Genomic DNA, 15,958 nt, shown 5'->3' with positions numbered 1-15,958 from the left:
CGCAATGGAATAATATCTTTTGCCCTTTAATTAACAGAATGTAAACCACGCTAACTGGTCAACCGGCGGTATGAGCAAAAATCTTTGTTTGGACCTCAACGACCGACCCTCCTCCCTCATCTATACACAAGGCGTCCATGACCCTTCGTAATGAAACGTCAGCACACTTTTAAAATCTGAAAGTCATTCTATCAACACACCCTAAAACTGGACGTTGATGGATGGCATCTTGCTCGTGGTATACTACTCCGTATTCTTTATAGTAAAACAGTAGTGGCGTCGGGTGAGTCATTGCAAGCACGAACAGAGAATATCTGAAACGCCTCCGGTAATTTGATCCGACTCGCTACGTTTTTTTTGCAACAATAGACCACACTAGGAAGTGGGTTCCACAGAGAGAGAGAGAGAGAGAGAGAGAGAGAGAATGGTTATCAAAAGTAAATATATATATATATTATATATATATATATATATTATATATATATATATATATTATATAGTATATATAGTATATATATATGTGTGTGTGTGCATCAAAGGATGGACCCATTTTGCAGTCTGCTCAAGTGACATTAGCGACTACTAATGCTCACTTGAATAATGCTCATGAGAGACTCGTCTATCTCCCGTACTGCCACTTGCACCACTCGCATTCATATCGCATGCACACACCCACCCACTCGCTGGATGTTAGGGCCTCAACATCATCTACATCATACACCAGCACTGTCTAGGTATCCAGCATGACGATAATTCCAAACTTTTTTTTTCTTTTCCACTGACCCACAGTTACATTATCGCAACAATAATATATATATATATATATATATATATATATATATATATATATATTATATATATATATATATATATAATTCTACAGGCTGAAATAGCGTTAAAAATAAAAAGTATCTGCGTATAAAAAGTAAGATATACACATATCCTTAACACCACACTCAAGAAAACACTAAACACTAAAAGGCAATTATAAAATATAAGTAGCAACTTTTGAAAACGTACAATGGCCCGCCAGAGAGGGAACCATCCCTGTGGAGGGCTGTACATAAAACTAAAGTTAAACAGTGAAACATTAAACTATCATCCCTTTAGGTCATAGGTTCTCATTTTGTTTATATCTTCACGGACGAGAAAGACTGGTGAAGAGACAAAACTTCAAAATAAAGGGGAAAGTTGAAGGGCCCTGTGATGACTAACTCTGAGAAAGAAATCCATTTCTTTTTGTCAAAGATTTATTTTTATTAAGGGAAGCGACTGGCAACACGCCCTACCTAACCGCGAGAATTTGTACGTTCAAATTATGATTTATAACACACGGTTTCCTTCATTAGTATTGTGGACTATCTTAATTCATTCGACGTTAATATGAATTATGGGGCAAACGCGAGAAAAGGGACTTCAGCTTCGCATATACTACGGGAATAAGAGATCATCGACCCTACCCTGGCGCCTCCACCAAAGTGAATTCTGAGGAGGATCATACACGGAGTTGCAAAAGGCCAGCAGCGATGCCAGCCTTCCAAAAATGGCGTAGGCAATGTTCCGTGGCCGCGACACAAGGGCTTACGTGCCTTTGGCCACAGCACCAGTTTGAAGTAGATTTTCTTTAGACATCCGATCTTACGCAACCAGTGGAGCAAAGGATCGTTCGAGAATAGTCATTACGTACTGGGGAAAAAAAAGACGGGGGAGAAAAAAAGCATTCGCTTCAGGTGATTCAGGACTGGATGTATAAAAGGCGCGGACTGTTCCCCGAGGTTTCACAGAGGTTCAGACCGTCGTGCAGTTGACTAGTGCAAGTTCGCCACATCAAGATGAAAACTATTATCCTTTTCCTCGGTTTCGTCGCTTTCATTGAAAGGTGAGCATATCTATAAGTAGATTCCTTTGAAGAGCAGGCGCTCGAACGTTTGCACTTCTTAAGCACTGTTTATCGATTTTTTTTTTTTGCACGATTTATTTCATTTTCATATTCATTATTATTCATTTTTATGCCATGGCACTTTTGTACTAGTAGCCTTTCCTTGATAACATGTTTGTCGAAAGATTTTTTTTGGTAATGATTTATTTATTTCATTTTCAATATTTATTATCATCATTTATTTTGCCATGACGCTTTCTATAGTAGCCTTTCCTTGATGACATGTATCCTACTTATGATTTTTCAAGCGAAGGCCTTTGCGACGAATAACCAAATAATCTTCGTAAAATGTCAGAAGAAAGCATTGACGAGAAAGAAACATCAGTGAACGCCCAGCCGTTAACGAAAATGAAAATGGTTCCGGAAACCACATATAACTGAATATGAGTGAGAATTACAAAAAAGGACGTGGATATACATTTCACTACATCGTTATCATAGTTTCGTTGGTGTCCTGTTTCCGGCTTTGAAACTCGGTACGCCATATTTCAAATAACCGGTTGTTTTTCGGTATACACGCGGACACGCCCCCTTTTCAACAATAATTGATAGTTACTACCCCCACTTTCGCACGTGAGGTAATAATTACAGTCATTTCGCCTACCTGGAATAGTTATTATCATTCTTGTGTTCTTATTACAAGTAATTTCTTACTTCCTGGTCCAGCGAATTGAAAAGTTGACACACACTCGATTATTGTATGTTATCATATAGGCCTCACCTCTAGTTTACGTGCTCCTATTTATATAACTGTTCACAGTTATATAAATGTAGCCCTGTTTAAATAGCAAGCTGTTACTAATGCTAATACAGGATTACCCTCTTTTTTTTAGATTTAGCTGGCCTTACGCCAGCACGGGCTCTTGCTCCTATAGCAGCCTGTAAACGGATTACTCTCCCGCTTTCTAAGTTTCATGAACTTCTGGATTACATAGGTGCTGTCTGTCCCCTCCACCACCCTCCCCTGAAAATAATGTTTCATTTCTTTTCTGCAGTGCTTACGGCCTTACCTGTCCCTGCCACACTGACAAAAGTTTCACCTGCGTTGACGAACCTAAGGAAGAGAGCTGTTCGTATGGAAGGATAAAAGACGCCTGCGAGTGTTGCCTGGAATGTGCCAGGGTGAGTCTTAGCGTGGCCACGGTCTTAGGCCCCGTCCACACGGTCGAGCTTTGTCCGATGTGACGTCAGAAGCGGAGAAACAGCGAGAAAAGTCAGAACTTTGCCGCGGTTTCTCTGCTTCTGACGTCACATCGAACAAAGTTCGTCGAGCAAAGCTCGGCCGTGTGGACGGGCCTTTAGATTTACGTTCCGTCTCTTCCCTTGGACCATATATATTAACATGCCTGCTAATTATGTACTTACAAATAAATGTACTCCAACTAAATATGTATACCCAGACGTTCAAGCCTCTTACCGGCAGATGTCTAATCTGGGGCACGCATAAGCTGATCAAAGGCATCTGCCTTATAAAGTACACCTTTTCAAGGATAAACCCTACTTGAAAATCTAAAAGTCTTACATATTATTTAACGTTCAAAGGGCCAAATTATTCTTCTTCTTCTTCATTATTATTATTATTATATATTTTTGGGGGGTGTCAAAGCTTAAAAATGAGAAAATCGGACACAGGATATCCTAAGTACTGAAAATTTTAGATTAAAACCTGACTTACTTTTTATAACTGACATCCAATGATAAAATCCGACTAATAAACGAATACTTCCAGGGACCGGGTGAGGAATGCGGAGGACCGTGGGGCGTGACTGGCACTTGTGCAGAAGGGTACACATGCGTGAAGGTACCCGGAGGGTATGAGGACAGTATTGGCTTCGATGGCAAATGCCACAACGCCACCGAAGTCACTACCACTACCCCGACAGAACCTGCATCTACGACCACGCCTTCCTCGACCACGACATCCTCAACCACGCCTCCAGCAAAGTAGATTCCGGGAGTCAGCCGAAGCACTCTGACTGCTCCATCATCTTGATGATCCCGAAGCTACCGAAATGTTCAGACCCCGTTTTATATTGTTAAAGCACTCTGGATTCACGCTCGCTTGATACATCCTAATCAGGGTTAGCTTCGATATTATGGTACGGATTGTTGTTTTCTACAGACCTCTGTGTTGGTTGTGGCTAAAATTGCAAGGTCCGACTTCGTTATTCCACCAAAATTCCAACTAAACGGAAGCATAAGCAGAGAAGTTTTGAGGACTTCAAAATTAGAGATGTAGCCACTGTGTGCGTGTACCCCGAATCATTTCACTTCTCTTTAGGTGGTCGAATGAGAAACATTGGTTTGTTCTGGCTATGCACTGCAAAACCAAATTACAATTGTTGCTTCGACGAAAAAAAGTAAATAAAGAAACCAAAAACTTTTTCCAATCGACAATTTCAATATCCAACACATTATTGTCAATCTCTGTTCTCAGATGCAATCCTTTACATAATTATGAATGTAACACAATCTTGAGGTTTGGATGGTAAATTATTTCTGCAAAAACAAAAGATTCCTGTTTTCGCGTTGTGTGTATGTGTGTGTACGTGAGAGAGAGAGAGAGAGAGAGAGAGAGAGAGAGAGAGAGAGAGAGAGAGAGAGAGAGAGAATGGTTTTTATAAATTATTTTCTGGCTAAATAAATAACCACATAAGACGTGATACCATCAATGGATTTCACCCACCCAAGACCCGCTAGCCAAAAGACGAAATAGCCCCAGGAAAGTAGCCAGCCAAGTTCAGTCAAGTTTGACTTGTCTTTGACCCTACGAAGTTCGGCTTTGTAATGCTTCCTGCAAACTTCCATTAAAAAAAATACATTGTCGAAACATGGTACCTACCAACTAGCGTCCAAGTTTCTTCGACAGCCATTACGTAAAAGGTCAGTTGCCAGAAGCTGCAACTAAACACACCTGGGCTGCAATATAACCAAGATAAAAAGCTCTCCAAGACTGAAGGGGAAAAAAGGACGAAAATGTGAAAGGTGTACAACGGCCTCTTATCTAAAATGACAGGAGTCAATTAAAGACTGCGATGGGCGCTCAAAGACCCACTTAATTGAATAAAAGAAATAGCCGTGATGGACACCGGGTCTACCGAGTAGGAAGAATTAATGTAAGTTCTGAGAATACAGTTATATCGAAAAAGACTGAATGAATAAAAAATAACAAATTTAATTAACTTCAGGGACAAATGCAGAGTTGGTCTGAGGTGAGATTTTGATGAAGACTTGAAGTATGCATATTGTTTAAAAATCCAAATATTTTTAACCTGCAATTTGTTCCTAGGAAAATGAAAACTTCAGCTCATGTTGAGACTTACCCCTTAAGTAGTAGATACTATCCAGAAATCATGACTGGTGTTGCTTCTGGTCTCAAAAGTGAGAAGGGAAGGATGACCCCTGAAACCACTTATCATACAAAATCTTGATCCTAATGCATGAAAGGTCATCGGTGATAGGTTTGACCAGTGGCTTTTTCATTAACTCAAGGAAATTATTACTTTTTATTCCCTTTGTGAGACAAGAACATTTCAGAAGGTAGCATATCATAAAATCCAAGAAATACATCCTCCATTGCCACGTTTCTTCCCACCCCCTTGTTAAAAAGGGAGCAGAGGGAGTCATATGTACCCACTAACCAGTATCTTGACCAACCAGCAAGAATACAGCTACGTATTTGTTGTCTGACAGAGGACAAAAATAAAGGAAATGGATGACAGTCATCTTTCTTTCATCTGACCTTTAACCATCATAAACCTAAAGATAAATGCTGTTCTGTCCTAGTGGAGGTCAATTAACAACATCACGCTGTGCAGCCACAACTGGTCCTAAGGAGAAAGCAAGGTGCTGTACAAACACTGCAATACATCATGCTGTGTGTTATTTGTAAGAATATAATGTATGTATATCTGGTTACGAAACGAGGAGGAAAAAGTTGGAAACTTATGTATAAACATCCACTCATAACTATAGTACTTGTTGTTTGTTGTTTAAAAGCATATAAAGTGTTTGCAGTAGTACATGGTGACCAGGTACAACGTCAAGTTTTACATCCAGTGTTTTTTCATGATAACCAGACATTTCCAATGTCTGGCAGGGCCATGTATTTATTGATCCCAATAAACAAAGGATTACTGTACATTATTCAATAATTCACATATGGGATATTCAACACTTTATTCTAAAATAAGCTTTGTGTTAATGAATTTTCCCTACTGTAGGCTAATGTTAGTGCTCTAATTTATATGTAAGGTAGATTAGGCCAGGCTAGGCAATGACAGTCGTTAGGACAAGTGCACTAAAATGCATTTTCAGCTTAGGATAGTTTCACCTTACAAGAGATTGATCAAGAAGTATCCACCTTCCTTCTTACCCACTGCCACCCCTTTGATCAGAATTTGGAGTGGGATGCCAAAAACAAAGCAAAAAGAAAAATGAATGAAAAAAAAAAGAAGTTACATCTTGGTAGTCAGCAGGAAGTGCAGCAAAGTATCCTCACTCAACAGCAGCTTTAGAAAATGTGAGTGATCACAGGCAAGTGGGGACTTCCCCTTCTAACCCAACTATCCCCAAGTTTCAACAACTGACTTCAGCTCACTGAACGATATGCACATAAATGTTGAATGGTTTGTATTCCCACTGGTACACCTGTTTTATTTAACTGATTACATTCTCCATCTCACTATACACTGGTTTTCTCTTGTTCAAAAACCCAGGTTCCCCACTGGGTTCCCATAAGTGCTGGATATACTGGGACATGGGAAAAACAAAGCCAAGTGCTTTGGACCAGCAAAACAATCAGAAATGCATACACCACAAGATTCCTTGTGGGAAAAATATATGGTTCATGTATTTGGAAATGAAAGTAGCGTGGACAAATTTTTATAAATATATAAAATAGATAACCAATCAGTAAAATACGATATCAAAATATCACCTTGGGTTTCCACTGCAACCCTCTATTGTTGGTTATGAGGGGGCTTGTGTTTTTATTACTTTTTCTGAGTAAAATGACAGTTAATTCATCAGTGTCACGACAAACTAATGGTAAACCTCTATATCCAACCAATTTTTGTGTTGCTGATTTTAAGTTGAAAGGTAAACTTCGAACAAAAACTCCTGACTTGTTCTGAAAAACCTAAATACTAGAGACCATGAAGTTCATGCCATACTAAGGGTCAACTAGAAACACTCAGCTGCTGTATATATTACTTTGTCTTGGTGACATTGTTGTATACTTTAAATCATTATTGGATTCTAGACTTGAGTAGCCTAGTATATATCTTTTTCCTGTTTTAATGTGTACTTTAAATGTTTCTGACATTCATTTCATTAGCAAATGAGCACTTCTAGAGACAGCACACCCCTACCCTATGTCCTATAATTCGGGGACCGCAGTGAGAAAGCAGGGTTTTTGGGTGGAAAAAACACAAAACGAGTGAAATAAAATGACCTTAATACAACTGACAGTCCTTATCCAGATTAATGTAAGTTTATCAAATATTTTCACGATATCTTGCACATGGGTAAGAACCTGATACCTTATGTTGGGTTGGGTTGGGTTGGGTTAGGTTAGGTATGGTTGGTTATGTCATCTGCTACAGACACAAATGTCAAAAATGTTTAAAGCAAAAATGGGATAATGGCATTTACATTTAAAGCATATAAAAAAATGGGATAATGGCATTTTGAAGTCCAAAATGCCCTAATGGTTTAAAATTTTACTTGGGGCCGTTTCTGAAGAGCGATGAATGGGTACCTAAAGTTTGACAACGAAGTAGCTATGCTATACCTAGTCTACCCGAAAATGGTAAGTACTGGAACCTCAAGTTTATGTCTTTGCCCTGCAACAAATCTTGTTAAACTAGTACAGTAGATCTGGGGTACATTGAGTATATACTTGTCTAGCCGGACTCTGTGACAATGGCAACAACCATTATTATTTAGGAGATAACAAATACTACCTCCCCATACAACTAGGCCTAGCCTTTGAATCTCATGGCCTTGCTTTCACAAGTGACAAAGACAAAATTGTCGGAAGGCTAAGGACATATTAGGTATCAACATTCATATATTATTAGCTCACATGCACCGTTGAAAATTATATCCTTCAAACTGAGTGTGTGTCGATTACCAATGATCTGTTCTTGAAAGGATTTTAGAATAATAATAAGCACCACAAAATGTTTAGACGATAACTAATGGTAACTCGGACTCCTTCGTAAACACAGGTATTACATCTTTGAAGACAAACTAAAGGTATAATAACATCTTTCAAAAGTAAGTCGTCTACAACTACATGTTAAAAACGGCATTACATTTTTATAAAGCAATTAGAGCATACCACCTTTTAAAAAGGGAACGAAAATTGTCTTACCTTTTTTACTTCTATGAGGGTATCTTTGACACACGACTTTATGGGAGTGAACATTTTTGCGTTTTCCTTCGAACGCGCGGTTTTTAACCAAAGGGGGGTGGGGGGTTAATGTTCAGTCCTTTTCTCTGTTAATTTTGAAATATATGAGATATACCAAGATAATAAATTTCAGCATGTATTTTATGGAAAGAGCTAATATAATCTTCCAGAATAAAAAAAAAATGGAATTTACATAATCAAAACACCACAATTTCAGTATTAATACATAATAATATTATATCAGTAGAAGGAAACAGTAATATTCTTGTTTATCAAGACGAAATATATTTGTAGAAAATATTTCGACGAATATATTTCGTCTTGATAAACAAAAATATTACTGTGGATCCTTCTACTGATAATTAGGAGCGCGATGCGGTGTTTTTATATTGCGTAATATTATATATAAAGAGCGCACCAGATAACCGAACCGATAGTCCATACCAAGTCTTTCTCCTCTGTCTTATTGTTCAAAAGCAGATTTCACTGGAGAGTTCTTCTTCATTCAGTATCAGCTGTGGAATTCCCAACTAGCCTCGGGTCTTCTGAGTAATTAAACTGGAAGCAAATAACCAAGTACGTCACTACTCCATGGGCAACCTGTCAAATATAAAATAATAATAATAATAATAATAATAATAATAATAATAATAATAATAATAATAATAAAATAATAAATTTAAAAATCCTCATAGTAGCACGAGGCTTCAAATGGAGAAACAAATCCCACAGTAATGTAAATGTACATATATTTAAATTAAAAAACTGTAAAGATAGCTTTCGGGAATCTGTTCTGTTCCCCTTATCAAGATTGATAAGGGGAACCGAACAGATTCCCTTCCCGAAAGCTATCTTTAAAGTTTTCAAGTTTGTTTAAATATATGTTACATTTACATAACTGTGGTTTGTTTCCCCATAAATAATAATAATAATAATAATAATAATAATAATAATAATAATAATAATAATAATAATAATAATAAAATAATAATAATAATAATAATGCTACAGAAGCAGGTGTTGAGAGCCCAAAATGAAAAATAAGACAGCATTATAATGAAAAATATTTTTACTTCTTTCTTGTAATATATCAAAAGAGAAAGACAATCATTATAAGAGAAATATAAAATATACCGGACATATGTTTACATTTGACTTCAAGACATTCATAAACATTTAAAATGGTTAATGGTGCGAACAACTGTTACAGGATAATGTAAAATAGAAATTGACTGGCACATAGTTCGTCCAACAGATAGGGTTAACAGTCTAATGAGGCTCAATAGGTAATTTAGTGAATACCTAACTATACTCTGTTTTTTTTTCATCTGTCCATCCGCCTGTGGTGTTTTTGTATGGTAACACTGCGTCCGGCCTTTAGATAGTTACATTCAGCTTACATTCAACGATTATAATAATATCATATTTCGAATATTAACGGTGTAATTCGCATACAGTAAATTATTAAAACACTTTTCAGTTGCAAATGTACACCCAGATATCCTTTTATTTACCTAAAACTTACAAATAGCGTAACTATATATCTAAAGCCCGGGACGCAGTGTTACCATACAAAAACACCACAGGCGGATGGACAGATGAAAAAAAAACAGAGAATAAGTCAATATATTACATAATTTGTATTGATTTTTCATGTGATGTCTATAGATATATGTATATACTATATGCATGTATACGAGTACTGCATTATATCCTAACTTTTTATCGAACATGTAAAAACAACTTTATTTTGGCAAATTTCCTCTGCATACGAGATATCATTTAGATTACACAGGTATATATACTTATGTAAAATTATGTAAGGATGCACGATCCTATATCAAGGCCCCAATTTCACAGAGAGAGGACGCACAGGAAATCCATTAAAAACTGCAAAATGAGGAAGTAGATTCGTGGCGAGGATTTTCTCTTCTCCTACAGTAATAATGAACGAAGACCGTACAGTTTTTATCTCAATTTCTTAGTCTTCGTTATCCAACTATTTTTCTTATAATCACCATTAAGTATTACTCACATTTATTTGTATCCTTTCAGCTTTCAGGCGTCCTTAATTTTCATGGACATTCTTTACATAATTACCTTTGTGTTTACTTCATATTTCTGGATATTTTCTTCTTCTTTTTATGTATCTCTTTACCTCTGCCCTTCGAGTTAATCCGTTTCCTTAACTTTCGATCAATCCTCCTCCTTCAGACAAATATGATCAGCCAGTTTATGAAAAAAATACAGAGGCAGATCATAAATATAATACCACTATATTAATAGCCCTTGTAAGATTAATGAGAGAATAGTCGATTTCAAACTTTCCCAAATCATACACCGATGCATTTTATTCTTCCTTGCTCCCATAACTAATGATTATACTTCTCGGTTTTTCTAAGTCTGCAGCTGTAGACCAGTTCGGGCATTTTAATTGGTTAAGCAAGCGGCCTTCATCATGAACGGTTTGCACAGTAATGCTCGACGACGAATTTGGAATCGTCATAAGCGGTTAAATGACGTCCTTGACGCTATGCTTGTCTATTTCCGTTTTTCCATTTATCTTCAGTTCTTTGCTTCTCGTCTTTTAACGAGTTTTATCTAGGCTTCTACGGGATACCCGAACATTTTGATTAAAAGGGAAGAGCCCACATTTCCATTAAGAAATTTGGGAATACTGGATTTATAAGTGCTGGCTTATTAGTTATACAGCAAGAAAACTGTTTTGGTGTTGACATAATGGCATTTTGCCATCAAATTTACAGGTCTGTGACCTTGGTATGATGATGGGGTCAACTGATGAGACTAAATGTATAGCAAAAAATATCTTCGAGCTACCAGCTCTACGTCATGCAGCCCGAAGCCAACATCTTTCTCCAATACTCACGATATAAGTATGCAGAACCTTCAGGAACCTCAGTATGATCTTCTGGACGATACACAAAGTTTCCTATGATCGGGGTTTTCCATCTCCAATCCTCCCCAGTCATCGACATATTTGACGGTGTGGTTATATACAAATAATAATGATAATAATGATCTCCACCTTGCGGATATGAAAGAACAGTGATTATAAAAAAAAGCGACTTACAGGCAGCAATATGCGACAGTCGAGCGTGAACAGCTGGTAGACATGGAACTGCGGACTTGCATGCAGCATTTTCTCCACGTTGCGCAGAACAGCCTGAAAGATGGGCTTCGTCAACAGCAGTTTCAGGCATGAAATTTCAACACCATTCAAATAATAATGCAAAAGATGCCACAAAAGCAAGTAGTTATTTGAAATTAGTGTTTTTACGTTGCATGGAACCAGTGGTTATTCAGCAACGGGACCAACGGCTTTACGTGACTTCCGAACCACGTCGAGAGTGAACTTCTATCACCAGAAATACACATCTCTCACACCTCAATGGAATGCCAGAGAATCGAACTTGAGGCCACCGAGGTGGGACGCCAGCACCATACCGACCACGCCACAGAGGCGCTATCCTAGGAAAATGATCCATACAGTGAGAGAATGCTCACACAACTAGTCCATGATGTAAGAGAGAGATACTCTTAGGTTCTCTCTCATCTTCTAAAAAAATAAAATAAAATAAAATAAAATACAAGGCATAATTAAGAAACATCTTTTGCAGAGTGAATTGCAACAATGTTAGTTTTTTTTCACATAAGAAATCGAGTCTATCATGGTTAAGCTCCAAACCTCTCTTTTCCTTTTCATTCTTTTTATTTTCTTCTGACCTGGCCTACATAAGCCTAAGCTGGACGTCATATTATATCGTACCATTTGCTCTCAAAATCATTTCACTCTTTACAAATTCACTTGGTCACTATAAAACAATAACGAATAAATTCTGTCCTGAAAGGGATAACATCAAGCAAAACAACCAACTCTTTCAGATTTTAGAAAGTTCCTATAGTCTGTTTTTTTTTTCACCTGTCCATCCGTCTGTGGTGTTTTTGTATGGTAACACTGCGTCCCGGGCTTTAGATAGTTACATTCAGCTTACATTCAACGATTATAATAATATCATATTTCGAATATTAACGGTGTAATTCGCATACAGTAAATTATTAAAACACTTTTCAGTTGCAAATGTACACCCAGATATCCTTTTATTTACCTAAAACTTACAAATAGCGTAGCTATCTAAAGCCCGGGACGCAGTGTTACCATACAAAAACACCACAGGCGGATGGACAGATAAAAAAAACAAGAGTATAGTTCCTCAGTGCTCACTCCACAAACTCAGTTGCAGGCTCAAAACACAGCTACAGTTAGATGCATCCACACTTCAGGAAAACATGCCGGCAACTTATCGCACAAACACACACACATCACAAACAGTTCAAATACAAGTCAACGACTTACTGTCAGTCTTAGGGATCCATTCATACGCTCATCCATCATTCGCCAAAGATTAATTGCCCGCTTGTGGCCATTCATTTGTCTTCCTGTCTCGTGATTTGTATGTAATGAGTTTGATATGTTTACAAAACGTATTGGTGATTTGTATGTAATATAAGTTTAATAAGTTTCCAAAGCGTATTTATGACGTTTGGCTGTTGAGTTTATGCATCGTTCTGTGAAGAGCTTATGATTTAAAAACGACGCTCCTAGTTTTTTGCTTTCTGTTAGTTATTAAACGTCAAAAATCAGCCTTACCTCTTCTTCTTCTTCCAAGGAGCAGGTTACGAGAATCTTACGTATTTCACGAAGACAGTTCTCTCTCTGGAAGCAGCAAAAAGATTCACCATTGAACATAATAGGAATAAACTAACATCTCTGAAAAGTACAACCCTACTTCGATACTCACGCCTGATAGCCTTTAAGTTAATGTTCCACTACACTTTGAAGTTTTATTTCAAGTCTATTATGAAGTCTAACGTGAGCTAAGGAACTATGACGTGACCCAAGGACATATTTAAAAAAATTAAACTTCAATCATTTCACTTGTGCACTGAGTGCTTTAATCTAAAGACTGATATCAGTGTTTCAGTGTGTGGTTTGTGTGACGATACTTGAAGCCAAATTAATATTTAACATGAAAAATCTACATTTTCTTACTCGGAACAGTACCCATTCCTAAATACAATGTACAAGCGAACAGGTTGCCCGAAAATACCATAAAATATGATTACGAAATACATTACTATTTATCAATATTTGATAATCTTATTATCCATTATACTTTCATTAAGTAGTTAAGCACTAGAAACAAGAGAAAGCGAACCTTCCACCGGAGAGGCTCAGTTAACCGGGCGATGCTGACCACACTCATAGTCTTCAAGAAGCTGTACGTCAGATAATAGTATATAGCAACGATGTTCTGGCTAATCAGGTAGAGCATCGTGGTAGCGTTGAGCGTGCAACTCAACAGAATCATGATGACCAGAGGAGACAAGTAATCCACGATCTCGTGGACGACGTCGTCGAACGCCATTAGTCGGGAAGCAATTCTCTGGCAACGCCTTACGTTTCCATCTTTGCGACCGTGGTGGCCTTCGTGGGATACGGTTCTAGGACCCGTGATCGACTGGTGCCGTTCTCTTCGACATTTCTTCTCGGAGGTGGGGATCTGCGGGAGAAAGGAACTCAGATAACAAGGGTTTTTGTTAAGAAATTCACAGTCTCGTGAAAACAAATTGTTAAAAAAACCCAAAAAAGGGTATTGTGAATTAATTTGCCGGAGCGGATGCAGACTAAGAGGACGGGTGTGGGCGAGAGAAATCCTAACCTTTCCTAGGATATCGTGTCCTGACCAAACCAAACCTTACCTTCCTAACCTTACTTAGGGAGCCGTGCCCTGACCTTGCGGTGGGGGCGGGGCGAGGCTTCCGCCACCTGGAACTGCCACCCTCCCCCCACCCCCCATAACCCTAAATACCTGTCTCCCTACTCTGCATACCTCCCAATTTTCCCATTTATTGGTATTATCAGATACCAAAAAAATAATAATAATAAAAGGAGCTTTTGCTATACACGCCTTCCATAATGAGAGCAGGAGGTATTCAGTTAGACTTCAAATGACCTGAAATGGAAGAGTTTGCCGGCATTAGAACCAAATCATTAAAGAAGCATAAAATTGATGCCTACCAGCTTATCCAGGTTATGGAGCATATGATAACCTTTTAGCGTGAATACTAAAATAGGCATTCCTTCCCCAAGGAGAACGTGCTCTCTGTGTTAATAGCGAACGGAAACCAGGAGAGAAGTCTTCTTACCGAATGACGTCGGGTCTCTGCGTATTTCGTGGTATCTGCAGCAGCATCCCAAGAATTGAAGGCGACTTTCTGTAACTTAAGATGTCGATGACCATCACTCGAGTTGGACGGCGATGGCGATTCAAACGTCTGTCTGAGAAACTCCACACTCTCTTCCGACTCAATGCTCAGAATCTTCAGTATGTAATAGACGGAAAGAATGAGAATAACGACTGTTATTTCACTCACAAAATCGCACACGATGGAAGGCACCTTGTAAATAATGAAGTCCACCTTATGGATTGTTTGCATACAGTTCAAAATGGCATCGTAATTGATGTAGCAGAACGTTCCGAAAGACGAGGCGACGTAGACTGCTGTGAAGACATCTCTCTTGTCTGTGACTGATCTACGAATATCTACGTGTTCTTCCCCCATCCTTCTCAGCATATCGGCCAGAACGTAGCTCCTGAGAGTGAAGTACGGGAAAAACAGAAGCAGGAGGCCGTAGGTCCCATAGTTTAAAATATAGGTGCTTATTTTATACGTTGTCTTTCCATGGTTCACGGGGGCGTTCACTACGCAGCAAAGAGAGAGTATAGTCATGACCGGCATCACAATCATGGACCAGGAAGTGAACGGTATGGATCTCTTGACCTCAAGTTGGCATTCCTTGTAATTCCAAGCAAACGGGAATCCTCCCAGAATTTTCATGGCGGACAGCAGGGCAGGAATGAAAGAGGGCGAATGGCATCTCATACTGTGATATGAAGTTTGTCACAGACTTGGGCATCCAACAAGTGCGCTTGGGATGAACTTCGTATTCAATTCTCACTTATAATGCGGTTTAATGTCTACGATAATATGTCGGAAAACTTCCTGTCTTCTCGCCGCTGAGCGGGCAACTGGCTTGATTCTTTTTCAGCTTGTATTTCAAGGTGAAGAAGATTTGGTGCAGATATTGAGTGAGAGAGAGAGAGAGAGAGAGAGAGAGAGAGAGAGAGAGAGAGAGAGAGAGAGAAGCTTCAGACTTTCATATTGACGAATGGGAGTTCGATCTGCAACGTCGGAGTAACAGGACGGGATAAAAAAGCTCTGCGACCATTAGGAGTCTATTGGCTTCCTTATGCCAGTTTGCACTGATGAAGACTTTCGATGGAGAGAGGTCTCCCTCGGAGGACCTCTCTCGGCGAAATTTTAATGAAGTTGGTTAGTTGATAACTAAAGCTTTATTCACATTTAATTGGTTTTACCTTTATTGATCTATAAACATTTTCTTTTGCCTTAATTGGTCTTCAAAACCAAGTCCTGAAACCCGACGATGCGTGCTTGAAGTCAGTCGATAACTGCCTCTGAATACGCGGACTTCTGATTGAATAACAAGCTATAATGAA

General features: G+C 38.5%; 2 protein-coding genes across 7 annotated transcripts in view; one reads left to right on the top strand and one right to left on the bottom strand.

Moving 5' to 3' along the window:
• The window catches only part of LOC135200792 (venom protein 302-like), a 36,584-nt gene extending 22,657 nt beyond the window's left edge, over positions 1–13,927 (bottom strand). For 2 of the 6 annotated variants that reach the window (XR_010311367.1, XR_010311366.1), the window contains exon 1: positions 8,028–8,276. Coding sequence is in view for 1 of the 6 variants with exons in the window: in XM_064229437.1 (XP_064085507.1) it covers positions 8,859–8,957; positions 11,449–11,541; positions 13,027–13,092; positions 13,595–13,804 (468 nt within the window). In the remaining 5 variants the exon portion in view is untranslated. Of the gene's footprint in view, positions 1–8,027; positions 8,296–8,318; positions 8,958–11,448; positions 11,542–13,026; positions 13,093–13,594 lie in introns of those variants that run through there. The other 4 variants (XM_064229437.1, XR_010311369.1, XR_010311370.1 and 1 more) reach the window with 4 other exon arrangements.
• Positions 1,720–4,329, top strand: LOC135200791 (venom protein 302-like). The gene is made up of 3 exons (XM_064229436.1): positions 1,720–1,879; positions 2,935–3,061; positions 3,669–4,329. Exons 1-3 carry the CDS (start codon positions 1,833–1,835, stop codon positions 3,885–3,887), a joined length of 393 nt encoding a protein of 130 aa, XP_064085506.1. The 5' UTR covers positions 1,720–1,832; the 3' UTR covers positions 3,888–4,329.
• Positions 13,928–15,958: the final 2,031 nt, after the last annotated feature.

The sequence above is a fragment of the Macrobrachium nipponense genome, chromosome 27, assembly GCF_015104395.2.
Source record: "Macrobrachium nipponense isolate FS-2020 chromosome 27, ASM1510439v2, whole genome shotgun sequence".
Lineage (NCBI taxonomy): Eukaryota > Metazoa > Arthropoda > Malacostraca > Decapoda > Palaemonidae > Macrobrachium > Macrobrachium nipponense.
The sequence above is the reverse complement of the archived record's forward strand: the minus strand, read 5'-3'. Positions and strand labels throughout refer to the sequence as shown.